Consider the following 15,869-nt stretch of genomic DNA (forward strand, 5'->3'; position numbering starts at 1 on the left):
CCGCGCAGCCATGCACGGCTGTGAAGTTGGCCGCACTCACTGATTAATTCGGTGATGACGAATGAGCCTCAGCCGAGGACGCTGGAGCAGACGGACACAGACGGAGAGGCCGACACCTGCCGTGTTCTCAAAGACATGTTGATTGACGGGTTTGGCGCTAACTGTTTTTTGCCTCCGCCCACAGGGAATTCAGCAATGCCACTGAGTTTGCATGTCTAGTTCTCACCGGTCACCGGGGCACTGTCACCATCAAAGGGTGAGAAACTTTTCTGACCCTTGCCAGAGACGCACACATCTGTCTACAGCAGCAAGGACCGCTGAGACAGAACATCTGTTTGTCTAAGATAGCTGCCAGCAAATCCAGTCCAATATTATAGATTTGTCATTGTTTGGTGAACTAAAAGTGAAATTAGTCAATGAGACAAGAAGAGAACAAGCTGAAAAGTCAATGATCTATAGTCCGTGAAATAAACGGTTTGGATAAGTCACATTTTGGGCTTTGGATTAGTTTTAGGCTTTCTCTCTCATTTGTCACTGGATCACTTTTGTGGAGTTGTCGTTGGTGCATGTCTTTTAATAAGTAAATTTGATTGTATATTTATTTGTTTGTCAGTTAATTAATTCATTTTTACTTTTTATATATTTAACAAAGTTTATCTTATTTATACAGTTAGTTCTGGTTCTTTAATATGACTGGATTCCAAGACTGCAGATTTGTATTTATTTTTTCATTTATGTTGTATGCATTGCATTAAAACTATTCTGCACTATTCATCAAAACAACAAAATAATTGCATATTGTACATAAAATGTAGATTACTCTTATATATTAACTTATTGTTTATAGAACTATTGATGTTAACAGTAAAATATGTGACCCTGGACCACAAAACAGTCTGAAGTCGCTGGGGTATATTTGTAGCAATAGCCAAAAATACATTGTATGGGTCAAAATTAGCGATTTGTCTTTTATGCCAAAAATCATTAGGATATTAAGTAAAGCTCATGTTCAATGAAGATATTTAGCAAATTTCTTACCAGAAATATATCAAAACTTCATTTTTGATTGGTAATATGCATTACCTAAGAACTATATTTGGACAGCTTTAAAGGCAATTTTCTCAATAATTAGATTTTTTGCACCCTCAGATTTCAGATATTCAAATACTTGTATCTCACCCGAATATTGTCCTATCCTAACAAACTATACATCTGTCACGGTCGGTGGTTGTAGTAATCGGCGCCCACACAAAGGATAACAAAAAGGTAAATTTAATAGCATCAACACACATCAAACCATTTACAACTTAAGATCCGACAAACACAGAGGGAGAACTGAGGACTTATAAAGGGAGTGGAACAAACGAGGAAACAAGGTAATTAATAGAACACAGGTGATGAATATAACTAATTAACAAAACTGGGTCATGAACTAAAACAGGAAAAACCAAATATGGGCAGAAAGGAAACTAAACAGAAACAGATATATTACAGTATCTCCCCCTCCCGGAAGGTGCGTCCCGCACCGTAACAGTAACATCGGGGAGGGGGGGCGGGCGTCCTGGAGGCTGGAGCAGGACCAGGATAGGACAGGGGAGCCTCCAGGACGGATCAGGAGCCTTGGGAGACCATGGCAGGACTGGAGATTCGGGAGGCCATGGCGGATCTGGAGCCTTGGGAGGCCATGGCAGGACTGGGGATTCGGGAGACCATGGCGGATCCGGAGCCTTGGGAGGCCATGGCAGGACTGGAGATTCGGGAGACCATGGCGGATCCGGAGCCTTGGGAGGCCATGGCAGGCCTGGAGATTCGGGAGGCCATGGTGGATCTGGAGCCTTGGGAGGCCATGGCGGATCTGGAGCCTTGGGAGGCCATGGCAGGACTGGAGATTCGGGAGACCATGGCGGATCCGGAGCCTCGGGCGGTCTTGGCGGATCGGGATCCTCGGACGGCCATGGTGGATCGGGGTCCTCGGGAGGCCATGATGGATCTGGGTCCTCGGGCGGCCTTGGCGGATCGGGGTCCTCGGGCGGCCTTGGCGGATCGGGGTCCTCGGGCGGCCTTGGCGGATCGGGGTCCTCGGGCGGCCTTGGCGGATCGGGGTCCTCGGGCGGCCTTGGCGGATCGGGGTCCTTGGGCGGCCTTGGCGGATCGGGGTGCTCCGTGGCCTTGGCCCTTGGCCTGGCCACACAGACTGAGACTATATGGCCCCCCCCCAAAATTTCTTTGGGAAAGTTCCCCTCTGGGGGCCACATTGGAGGAGAGGGTTCTTGAGGGCGCTCTGGAGGAACGGACTCTTGGGGGCGCTCTGGAGGGGCGGACTCCTGGGGGCGCTCTGGAGGAGCGGGCACTAGAGGGCGCTCTGGAGGAGCGGGCACTTGAGGGCGCTCTGGAGGAGCGGGCACTTGAGGGCGCTCTGGAGGAGCGGGCACTTGAGGGCGCACGGGAGGCGCGGAGCTGGATAGAACCAGCGGAGACGAAGGAGCGCTGGACGGGACCAGCGTAGATGCAGGAGGGCGCTCTTGCAGCGCGGACTCCTGAGGGCGCTCTTGCAGCGCAGACACTTGAGGGCGCTCTTGCAGCGCAGACACTTGAGGGCGCTCTTGCAGCGCAGACACTTGAGGGCGCACGGGAGGCGCGAAGCTGGATAGAACCAGCGGAGACGAAGGAGAGCTGGACGGGACCAGCGGAGACGCAGGAGGGCGCTCTTGCAGCGCGGACTCTTGAGGGCGCTCTTGCAGCGCGGACACTTGAGGGCGCTCTTGCAGCGCGGACACTTGAGGGCGCTCTTGCAGCGCGGACACTTGAGGGCGCTCTTGCAGCGCAGATTCAAAGGGGCGCTCTTGTAGCGCGGACATTAGAGGGCGCTCTGGAGGCGCGGGGCTGGACGGGACCAGCGGGAACTCAGGTGGGCTGGACGGGACCAGCGGGAACTCAGGACGGCTGGACGGGACCAGCGGGAACTCAGGACGGCTGGACGGGACCAGCGGGAACTCAGGACGGCTGGACGGGACCAGCGGGAACTCAGGACGGCTGGACGGGACCAGCGGGAACTCAGGACGGCTGGACGGGACCAGCGGGAACTCAGGACGGCTGGACGGGACCAGCGGGAACTCAGGACGGCTGGACGGGACCAGCGGGAACTCAGGACGGCTGGACGGGACCAGCGGGAACTCAGGACGGCTGGACGGGACCAGCGGGAACTCAGGTGGGCTGGACGGGACCAGCGGGAACTCAGGACGGCTGGACGGGACCAGCGGGAACTCAGGACGGCTGGACGGGACCAGCGGGAACTCAGGACGGCTGGACGGGACCAGCGGGAACTCAGGACGGCTGGACGGGACCAGCGGGAACTCAGGACGGCTGGACGGGACCAGCGGGAACTCAGGTGGGCACTTGCGAGGTGCCGGAATTGGTGGGCTCAGACGAGGAGCAGGCACAGGAAGGCACTGGCGAGGAGCTGGCACTGGAGGGCGCCGGCGAGGAGCAGGTACTGGATGGCACTGGCGAGGAGCAGGCACTGGATGGCACTGGCGAGGAGCAGGCACTGGATGGCACTGGCGAGGATCAGGCACTGGAGGGAATGTCATGCCCTCAAACTCAATTAAAATCCCTACCGGCACCTGCTTTTCCTTCCTCGGTGGTTCAGGGTGAACCGTTATAGGCGGCGGGGTCCTCTCCAGCGCGGACGGCGCAACGTTCATCGCCCCTTGCAGCGGAATCCTCCTCGCCGTGGGCGGAACATTCATCGCCGTGTACGGCGGAATCCTCTTCGTCGCGGACGGCGCAACGTTCATCGCCCTTCGCGGCGGAATCCTCTTCGCCGCGGGCGGAACATTCATCGCCGTCTCAGGCGGAGCGAATTTCTCTTGGGCGGGGGGTAAGGGCGAGCGGCGAATGGCGACCCGTTCTCCCCAAAACGGGTGGCCTCCGTAAGCCGCGCCAGGCAGCCTGACATCCCACGCAGCACGAGCAGGGGCGAGCCGCGAACGGCGGCGTGAACCCCCGCAAACTACGGGAACCAGCTCGATCATCCCGAGCGGTGATCTCGTTTTCTTTTGCGGTCGGATCTTCTGTCACGGTCGGTGGTTGTAGTAATCGGCGCCCACACAAAGGATAACAAAAAGGTAAATTTAATAGCATCAACACACATCAAACCATTTACAACTTAAGATCCGACAAACACAGAGGGAGAACTGAGGACTTATAAAGGGAGTGGAACAAACGAGGAAACAAGGTAATTAATAGAACACAGGTGATGAATATAACTAATTAACAAAACTGGGTCATGAACTAAAACAGGAAAAACCAAATATGGGCAGAAAGGAAACTAAACAGAAACAGATATATTACAACATCAATGGAAAGCTTATTTATTCAAAATTGACCCTTATGACTGGTTTTGTGGTCCAGGCTCACATTTTCTTAGATATTGCTTAAATACTGTATCGTCAATTACCTGCATGCCAAAGAATCCCATGACTATGGAATTAATTGTACCCAGGACACCCTCTGGGTCGAAAGGCTCGGTTGTACGATACAAGACCGACAGAAACAAAAAAAGATACATTTTATGTAATGTAATCCATACAATCCCAATATAAATGTCATTTTAATCATTATAACTATAGAGGTGATTTCACTTAAGAGAGTGATAATGTACAATCAGATAGGCCATTATTGCAAATATTCCCCTGCGTGAAGCTTACTACATGACTAGTCACTAAGTCAATAAATGAACATATTGATTTGCGAAACCATGGAGTGATACAAGGGACACAATAATATCACAGTGCAGGAAATTGGTTGCTGGGGACAATTTATCTTGCCTCAAAAAAAAAAAACACCACATTTTTGCTCTTATTATACTTAACAAACCATCTGATCAATCAGAATCAAGTATTCAGTGTCAGATTTTTACTGCATTGAACTGGTTAAAGATGACCGTAAATGATTCATACCTTGCATGTTGGATACCAGAAGATGTTGTCCCCAAATAACCACCTGTCTATATAAGCAGCTGCTCCTCCTGTGCACTTGGGGTATAAACCATAATCTCCAATACCACCAGCTCCTAAATAACCACTAGCAGAGGAAACAATGTAATATTCACTACCTTAAAAAATCTAAAGTTTGTGGTTGGTATGATTTTTTTTTAAATGTTTTTGAAAGTCTCTTAAGCTCACCAAGGCTGCATTTATTTGAATGAAAATACAGTAAAACAGTAATATTGTGAAATATTATTAGAATATTTCAAAATAACTTTTAATATATTTTAAAAATATTACAAAAATTCTAATATGCTGATATTAAGATCAAAAAAGATTTCTTTAATGAATAGAAAGCTAAAAATAGCATTTATTTGAAATACAATTTTCTTGTAACAATGTAAAAGTCTTAATGTTACATTTTATTATCATTTTAATGCATCCTTGCTGAAAAGAATTCACTTCTTTAAATTTATTTTTACTGACCCCAAACATTCGAAGGGTAATGTATAAGTTTCTTGTCATTCAAATTAATATATAATAGAAATGTAACAATTCATTATTCAGTTTATTTTTGATAGCGCTGTTCAAAGCACATATTGTTCCAACACAGCTTTGCAAAGAAACAGCCAAAGGCGACAGCGACAAGAAAAACATATATCGAAAAGTCTTTGGTTTAATTATTTAGAAGGAAGTGTGTTTGTTGGTAGCAAATCACAAGGACAATGACTGCGAGGTCAAAATGTTTTTATTCAAGCAGAGTTATCAGCGCTCTGCATGTGATCGTCAATGTCATGATGGGTCAGACACATTGAAAAAAATCTTGAAGGAGAGGAGAAGGAGGACGTAAATGGAAGGTTGAGTGGAAACGAGAAGAAAAAGGGAGAGAGGCAGAGAAAGGAAGATGAATCCTTTCTCGCTGCCTCCTTTTAGTGCACATGACGGACTGAGATTGGCTAATTATCCCCTCTGAAGCGGCCGCCAAACACTCATAAATCACAGATCTCATAAGAGCCGCACAACACGGGCTTGTACGGCACGCACCCTCATGCGTTCACCAACTCACAAACACAACGCCACACAAATGACCATATTGCAAAGAATATATATGTGCATTTGTGATGTAAATGTACAACGTAACCACCATCCCGCATATATTCTCAGCGGTGAGCTTGTGTAATAATGCCAACATATATGTCACCCAAGGAATTAGCTTGATGTATGAATGACATTATTATTATGTTAATAAAGGGATGAACTGCAGTTAAATCAGGCTTGACAGACACATTACACATTAATTATTGAATGCACAGGATTTATATTCGATATTATCGTGTTTGTATTGTTGAGTGTGATAGTTAATCTTATTCACGGTCAAAGTCTGACGCTAATATGAACTCACGTGGGGCAGATTGGAACAGGCAGTAAGAAGGTGAGACACAACCACATGGTCTCCAGCAACACAATGAAGATCCACTCAGGCCAGTATAAAACCAAATCTTGAATAGGGTCCCACCAGTAATGCTGAGGAGAACATGCAGAAAGCAAACAGGGTTAGTAATCATTCAGTCGTGCATGTATATAAGACTCAATAGTAATAAGCTAATCAAATCAATTATTTGACATATTAACATATTGACATCATCTTTCTGTAACCTCTAGCAACTAATCATTATTTCAGAACAAGTGTCTTCCTGTACAGATGTCTGATCTGAGAGAAATGTGAGCCATAGAGTTTAACCCACCTCCCTCAAGGGGATCTCTCTGTGGGAAGAGAAAGTCTGCATCAGTGCCAGGACAAAATAGGTGAAGCCCAAAAGCTGGAGCACTCCGGGTATCCGTAGCCAGGACCAGGATACTAACACATTTATGCACACACACAAATATAAACACACGATTACTATTACAGACTATTGATGGAAAGACACACTCACATATAATGTATTTTTAATAGGGTTGCATTTAATAGAAGTCAGCAAGCAAGTCAGTGGAGGGCTTTTGTTTCTTTAGCTTTGCTTTACCTATAGATTTTATATCTTCCTTTGGATACATTACTGTAAAATACTGTCAAGATTTTATAAGATTTAACAGGAATTTCTTATAGTACGACTTTTCCAAGAAACCAGTGCAGGCTAATCCATTTTCTGTCATAACATAAATGATCTAAAAATACACTATGTTGTAGGATAATAGCATATAAGTACTGTACATAATATTTGTAATTTACAATAATACATATCACTTTAACACTTATAGATACTTTTAAAGTTAACATGAATTAGAAACTACTTAAACTGATATATAAACAGTTTAAGTGTATCCATATAACTATACAACCTAATATATATATATATATATATTAAAGAAGTTCTATTGATCAATCCTGAATACTGAAAAAAATACCAGTTTCCACAGCAATATTAAGCAGAACAACTATTTTCAACCTTAAGCATCAAATCAGCATATTATAATGATTTCTGAGTAATTCATTTATAATATAAATTATATGAATATAAATATAGACATGTAAATACATATAAATATTTTCAAAATATATACTGTATCTGTGTGTGTGTGTTTATATATATATATATATAATAATTATACACAGCATTCATACATATATTATGTAAACAATTTTTTTTTTTTTTTTATTAATCACGATTAATTGTTTGACAGCACAAAAAAAAAACATACCAACCCCAAACTTTTGAAATGTACTCTATATATACATCAGGAAATATATATATATTTATTTCCTGGTTCAGTTCGCAAAAAAATATTATATAATTGTAATTTTATTAAACTGTAGAACTACTACTGTGAACATACAGCAACCATTCAAGGTTTGAGCACTTCTAGGTGTTGTGTTGTTTTTCACTGAAGAGCAGATTAATGTCCATAACACAGTCTAATGATGATTATGCTGACACAGGCCCAGGCTGAGGTGAGAAGTCTTTCACTGCAGGACTCTAGAGGTGTGATCTACCCTGCCGGAGACTAATAATGCTTATCTGAGGAGATGCTGGCGGGGAGGGTGATGGGAGCGAGCGATATAGAGCGAGAGATTGATGGTAATCTGCACATTAGTTAATTGAAAACCTCTTTGTGGCACGTACCAAGGGCCACAAGAAACAATATAATACTGATCATTGATCCAACAAATCAAATAAAAAGCGGAAACGCTCCACCTCTGCGCATGGAGACAGGAAGTGGTTTGGTGACTAATGGTATCTGTCAATTAAATCCCATATGCACACAGCAAATCCGCTGTGCAATTTATCAATCAAAGAATTGACAGTCGGTAATTTTGCAAAAGGATTAGTTTACAATCAACATCGTAATGCTTTAAAAGTGTTTACCTGTGTTCACTGTAGCTCAGTGTGAGATAAATTATGAAAGGAGAAACGGTAGGGTAATTATTATGCAGAAGTGGGACTGTTTTGGTAGATTTGCAATGATAAAAGCATTAATGCATTATGTTTCTAAGATTAACGTTCTTTAAGTTCCAAAGATGATAATGGCTTCAGTGGCCAAGCAGAGACAGACCGACTAAAATCCTCACTGGTGCCATGTTTAAATAGATCATTTAGTCAAAAAATTTTCATTGAATTGTAATATATTTTGTTGCATTTGAATGCAGGTATGTTGGGGGAAATGGTTTCTAAACATCATTCTGAGTGATTCACATGCTGAGGTATCAGATGGAGAGAGTAAATTTTACAGTTTAGGGCAAAAGCTGTAATTACATTACATGAAGTTCCATAAAATCCGCTGTGCAGCTGGCATGATGAAACCCTATCTGTGATAATTGACCATTAACGCCAGGCTTGTTTTTGCTCTGTGCACCTCTGTTCAACGGCTCCAGATATTATGATTGCCACTGGATCACTGGAAAATATCACAATATTTTTATTAACTTAGTTACACATCCATCCTGCCAGACAGCTAAGCTGCTTTAGCTAATGTATGAGCAATGCTCTGCACTGACATGTCAGACGACTCTCCCTGCCCTCCTCGCTTTACCCTGACAGTCTTAATGTGCTGCTGTGAGACCCTGGATTAGAAATTTTGGCTTTGTTTCTTTCATCATTAACAGAGGCTAATGGACTTCATTTGAAAAAAAGAAGGATATGGTGACTTGAATATGTAATGCTTTCATATTACTTGAGAAAAAGTTCACTCTTTGTTAATAAGGAGGCAGATTGAAGGGTGCTTGTCACTCTTTGTCTGGTATCAGTCTCCGCCAGTCAGAATAGAACAAATGTAATGAGTCATCATTGACTTTTGTGGACTGTCGATGCAACTACACGATTACTGAAAATTAATCCCCTTTATTTCTTAAAAAAAAGGAGATGACTATCCCATCTTACATTTATAGAAAAAAAAAGAGAAAACTGTAACTAAAAGGCCACCATGTGAGCCAGCACCACTACTGGTGCCCTTCAATAATAAAAAAAATAAATAAAAGTTATGATATGACTGTTTTAGAAAAGGACTGGAAAATATATATAGTCTACTCACAGTATCCATCTCTTGGGCTGTAGTTCATGAAGCAGAAACTGATGAGCATCAGGACGATGGTTCTCCATGTAACCTTGCGAAGAAGCTGTGGCCATGGAACACCTTTCCTATGCATCGAGGTGAATGCTAGCACTACAGAAGTACCTATAATGAACACAAACCTTGCCAAAGAATTAAAGATAGTATTATTGTACATAACATACTGTGCATCACTACATATGTATGCTTTTGGGATATATTTGCGTTGGTTAATGCAAGATTTTTAGTCATTCAGATTTTTGTACGTCAAATGAGGGGTACACTCTAAAAAATGCTGGGTAAAATATGGACAATCCCAGCGATTGGGTTGTTTTGACCCAGTGGTTGGGTTACTGGCCAGAAGGTTGGGTTAAACATTTAACCTAACTGTTGGTTGAAAACAACCCAATTGCTGGGTTGTATTTAAGCCAGTATTTTTTTAGAGTGTAGATTGTGTACGTATGGCTTTTTTCCATAACAAACAAATCCACAATTTAAGGTTACTGCATTGCTGGGTCTCTATACATAGAGGAATCTGCATTCCATTCATCATGAATTAAAGTAGTCTCTGGGTATTACAAGCTTTATGTATACTCGCAGAGAAAGATTAATTGTCATTGGCAAAGCATTTTAAAGGTGGTGGGTTGGAAAAGCCTTAAATCTGAAAGGTTCTGAAGGCAGATCCAAACTGTTGGACTGAAGTCCCACTCTTTTCCATATTAATCTCAAAAATGGAAAGTAATAATTCTCCATCGATTCATTAAGTATGTGCTGGCAGCTCACCAAGGCATCACAAGATCAGCTACTGTGAGACCTGTAACGTACATGGAAAAAGACATTCACACACATGAAAACACACACACACACACACACACACACACGTTGGTTTTTGTGGTTTATGGGAACTCTCCATAGGCGTAATGGTTTTTATACTGAACAAACTGTGTGTGCTATTGCCCATAAACATGCACACACACACACACACACACGGTCCATGTCTGTCTACAGTTGCTGGAAAGTTGGCTGTTTGATTGACATGTAGGAAATGCATTATCTTATTGCTGAATGACTGACAAAATTAGTTTTATCCTCATAATCACACTTAATTGTAAACTAATGCTGTCACTCAGAGCGTAGCCACTGACGATAAAAGATTGTGTGCCTTTAAAAACATTGTTTTCTCATTATTTTTCGATTTTCAGACAGCAAATGATTTATAAATGCTCATACAGCCATGACAGAGGAGGCCTCACGGTAATATGAAAATCCATCTGCTTTCCCTTATGATCAATACAATTCTGCTGATATGATGAAGAGGCCATTATGAGCCTTAAATTGAGTTCATCTGTGAATACTTCAGGAGATGTGCTTCGTAATAGACCCCCATTAAAATTTAACATGCAACCCCTTCTCATCTGCGTCCTTTGAGGATGTTTATCCAAAAGTTATACTGTAGATGTGAAGTATAAAATGCATGTTGAATTAAAGTGTCTCTTTGATATAGCAGCACTTTAAATGTAAGTATCTGATATCAGTACATTATGTCTTTGAAAGTCCGTGAAGATTTATGGGGCATCATTTTAGCTTTCATTTCTTATTGGATGCACTTATGTTACGGAAGCAGACGGACACACGGGAATATAAAAAGGTAAGGTTTATTGTACAGTGAGTTGGTTCAAGGGAATACCAGGAATGGTGACAATGGCAGAGATCTTGAAGAGTGACAATGGTACTTAGGCTGGATTGCGTGATTTGTTGGCAGGAGCTCGTGGATAGCTGAACGCCACACACCTCGACGTTTCGTCGTGGCTTGAAGGAACTGACAGACAGGGATCCAGGACACGGACTGCAAGTTCACAGGCAGGTTAGCAACAGGTAAGTATCAGCATATACTTGCGTAGGGTCCACTTCGTTGGATCGAGACCAGACATTTGACTGAGGTGAGGTGTGTGGCTTTATAGTGGTGCTTGATGAAGTGATGATGCTGTTTAGGTGTGGTGATTAGAACTCGGGTGATGACGTGCGTTGTGATTGGCTGGGGTGAGAGCCTGGCCGATCTGTGACAACTTAATTAGTGGTATTTATCTAAAAATGCCTAATTAATAACTTTAGGACATACACTATATTGCCCAAAGTATTGGGTCATCCCCTTCTAATGAACATGTTTGACTACTTTAGTAATTTCCATGAGTACAAATCTTAATGTTTAAGCATATAAAGATATTCTACGGAATTGTGTGCTTCTAATTTTATAGATTAGAAGATCATCCCAGATCAACATATATGTGACCCTGCACCACAAAAGCAGTCTTAAATTGCTGGGGCATATTTTTAGCAATAGCCAAAAATACATTGTATGGGTCAAAATTATCAATTTTTCTTTTATGCCAAAAATCATTAGGATATCAAGTAAAGATCATGTGTCATGAAGATATTTTGTAAATTTCTTAACGTAAATACATAAAAACTGAATTTTTGATTAGTAATATGCATTGCTAAGAACTTAATTTGGACAACTTTAAAGGCGATTTTCTCAATATTTAGATTTTTTTGCACCCTCAGATTCCAGATTTTCAAATAGTTGTATTTCGGCCAAATATTGTCCTATCCTAACAAAAACCATTCATCAATGGAAAGCTTATTTATTCTTTATTCAAGCTTTCAGAAGTTGTAGGAATCTCAATTTTGAAAAATTCACACTTATGACTGGTTTTGTGGTCCAGGGTCACCTAGGTAACCAATCAGCAAAATAACTCACCATTCCAAGGTGCGTGTTGGAAAACCCAGTAACCACCTCCACCGTAGTTCACAAACACCATGACCGTCAGAGAAAATCTGTAAACAAAATGACACAAAAAATGTAATCAGAATATGGAGTATATTTTCTAACAAGCAGAATTTCAGAATTCGAGCAAAGATTTTGATAAAAATTGTCAGAAGCTCTTTGCCTTGATTCTTTTTTCAATTCATTTCATTGTTTTTTTCATTTGTTCAAATGAGATTCAGAATAATCTTATAGTTTATACAACATACATTAACATTCAAAAGTTTGGGGTTAGTAAGATATTGTTTTAAAGAAATTAATACATTCATTCAGCAAGGTATTAAATTGATCAAAAGTGACAATAAAGAGAGTTATAATCTATCTATCCATCCATCCATCCATCCATCCATCCATATAATGCAGTTCTTTTGAACTTTCTATTAATCAGAGAATCATCAGAGAAAATGCATCATGGTTTCTACAAAAATACTGTCCTTTATTAACACCCTGGATCCATGTGGAGTAGTTTTGAGATGAATGGATACATCTCTTTTCAGATTCAGAAACAGGGGCACCATTCGCTGCAATTATACAATTCCGATTCCAATAATTATGCAATTCCGTCTTTCGGATGAGAAGTTCCGTCTTTCGGATGAGACGTTAAACCGAGGTCCTGACTCTCTGTGGTCACTAAAAATCCCATGGCCCTTCTCGTAAAGAGTAGGGGTGTAACCCCGGTGTCCTGGCCAAATTCCCTCCACTGGCCCTTATCAATCATGGCCTCCTAGTAATCCCCATCCACTTGATTGGCTCTATCACTCTCTCCTCTCCACCTGTAGCTGGTGTGTGGTGAACGCACTGGCGCCGTTGTACTGTGGCTGCCGTCGCATCATCCAAGTGGATGCTGCACACTGGTGGTGGTTGAGGAGAGACCCCCACATGATTGTAAAGTGCTTTGGGTGTACGGCAATACACAATAAATGCGCTATATAAAAATGCATCATTCATTCATTCATTCATTCATTCATTCATTATACAGATTGGAACAGAAAGGACAATATTGAATATAACTCAGAATGTGTTCGTATGAAAGAGGAATGTCAGACACGCCTAGTATGCCTTGAGGGTGAGTAAATCTTTGGCTAATTTTCATTTTTGGGTGAACTATCCCTTTAAGCAGCACAATTGCTTTCGACATTGATAATAAAGAATGTTTTCTGAGTGCCAAATCAGCATATTAGAATGATTTCTGAAGAATCATGTGACACTGAAGACTTCACATAATGTGCCATCCTGTACTATCTCCGGAATAAATTACAATTTAAAATATATTAAAATAGAAAACAGATATTTAGATTGTAATAATATTTTACTGTATTTTTTGATGAGCTTTGATGAGCATAAGAGACGTCTTTCATTGTACTACTAACCCTAAACTTTTGAACAGCTGTGTACAGACAAATAAGCAAAAATGATAAATTATCTTTACAATATCCTTTGGCACCTCAACTGTCACATGTACATTTAAGGTAGACTGTATCAGTATTATGGATCATAAGGCCAGAAAGTATGGCACTTGTTTTATATATCAGAGACGAAATGCTGTGTAAGGTAATGCAACCTAAGCATTATGAATCACTCAGGAAATGAACGGTTGTCCTCTGAATCGCCTCACCCAGAAGTGCTGACTAAAGCCCTCTGCTGTAATTTATTGTAGACGTGTAACTTAGCGCAAGGAAGCCAAGCTGCAACTTACTGTGCATGATGGAACACTACATTGAATTAGCAACAGCAGGAGATGCTTTTTATGGCACGTCAGAAAATGCATGTTTGCACTATACAACATAAATATACCTGTGGACATGAAATTGATCTTTGTGATCAGACCCTGAGACAACACCTCAGCTATTAAACTGACAACACTTGAATCGCGGCGTTGAAGTCTTCTCTTTGGTCTCTCTGTATAAGAACATACTGAGAAACCAAAGCACTGCATGGACCTTCAGACAAACTTCATTCTATCTAACCGATCTAAATTTTTCCTCACCAAATTCAATTAGGAGATCAGAACAGAGACCATTACTGCTCCTTTTAGGCCTAACCTGCTGATACAAGATTTTAATCACATGCCATCCTCTAAAGAGCACTATTAAAGCAAGCATGTCTCTGTCTTTCTTCTCTCTCTCTTTTACACACATACTCTTTCTCACACACAGTTTGCAACTGCATCCATTAGCATCCATAATAACAATGACAAAGGTTAAGTCATTTTCAAGATGAGACTATGGCACAATGTTTGCAATATAGCATGTTATAGCCAATTGTACTAATTCAAAACCCCTCAGTGTTTGGGAGGCTTTCACTCTCTTAAAAAAAACATTCCAGGGCAGATTAAATATTTTATTGCTTTAAGCTTTCTTTGGTCATTCTGTCATAACCTGTAAGTTATCAAAAAACCGCAACAGACACTTGTTGTGTCTTTGTGTTGCCTCTTATTAACCATTGTCGTTAACAAGTACAAAATTATTTTTTGGCAGTAACTCTCAGTGTATATTTATCATAGTCATTTTATCCCAGAGCTATAGCTCTTTGTAATTCCAGAGTGGGCACATTTGTAATTTATACATACTACAGTTTTCACTTTAGAAAGCCTGAGATTTCAAATAAAGCTAGTACAGGTAACCCTTGTATACTTAAATTACTAAAATAAGGAGTTGAATAACATGACTTGCAATGGAAGTACTGTCTGAAAATGATTTACATTCAAATTAAATTATGCAGTTGATGCTATAATCATTTGTGATTTGTAACGTATATAAACACATTTGTGATTTATATAAACAGCAGTTTCCACTGTAACAAGCTTGAGATATCAAATGAAACTAGTGCAGCTAAAATTTAAATACTTAAATATGCTAAACTATTAAAATCGAGGAGTTGCAATTGGAGTATGATTAACATTCAAATTAAATGACATAAAAGAATATGTTTTGAAGAATGTGGGGAACCAAAGAGATGATGGTCCCCATTGACATTGACTTTCACAGTATGGAAAAATCAATGAGGAAGTCAATGGGGACCATAAACTATTTGTTTACCCCCATTCTTCAAAATATCTTCTTTTGTGTTGAGCAGAAAAAAAATTAATTTATACAGGTTTGGAACAACTTGAAGGTGAGCAAATGATGACAGAACTTTCATTTTTGGTTGAACTATCCTTCCAGTCGCCAAGAACAAAACGAAAGAGTTGCATGTTATTAAACCACTTGTTTCCTGCTTAGAAAAGTACAGGGTATATTTAACTAAATGAGCACATTTTGAAGTACATTTGCTGTTAGCGTAACTTATCATCACAAAACCACCAGCGTCAATTTGTAATCACAAATATGAGGAAACTGGCTGCAGGCTTTTGGCTGGCGAGATTAAAAACCAAATCCTTTTAAAAAAATTAAAATGCAAACAAAGTCTACAGTTATACTATATATCATGTTGATGGCAACTGATGAATTGAGGGTGCTGTTCTTCAGCTCTGAGAAAAAACTTAGCCGCAACAATTTCACCAGGGCGGTGGGCAG

The 15,869-nt window shown here is 41.1% G+C and overlaps 1 protein-coding gene across 1 annotated transcript in view; it reads right to left on the reverse strand.

Annotated features, from left to right (window-relative positions):
* Nucleotides 1–15,869, reverse strand: part of LOC306884189 (heparan-alpha-glucosaminide N-acetyltransferase-like) — a gene marked incomplete at both ends in the record, with an annotated part of 32,590 nt that overhangs the window by 8,793 nt on the left and 7,928 nt on the right. Inside the window, 7 exons of the mRNA XM_079439911.1 lie at nt 4,460–4,546; nt 4,962–5,085; nt 6,391–6,512; nt 6,734–6,846; nt 9,513–9,673; nt 10,314–10,344; nt 12,289–12,365. Of these exons, the coding sequence (XP_079296037.1) occupies nt 4,460–4,546; nt 4,962–5,085; nt 6,391–6,512; nt 6,734–6,846; nt 9,513–9,673; nt 10,314–10,344; nt 12,289–12,365 (715 nt within the window). The remainder of the gene's footprint in view (nt 1–4,459; nt 4,547–4,961; nt 5,086–6,390; nt 6,513–6,733; nt 6,847–9,512; nt 9,674–10,313; nt 10,345–12,288; nt 12,366–15,869) is intronic.

Source organism: Barbus barbus (assembly GCF_936440315.1).
Source record: "Barbus barbus genome assembly, chromosome: 18".
Taxonomy (NCBI): domain Eukaryota; kingdom Metazoa; phylum Chordata; class Actinopteri; order Cypriniformes; family Cyprinidae; genus Barbus; species Barbus barbus.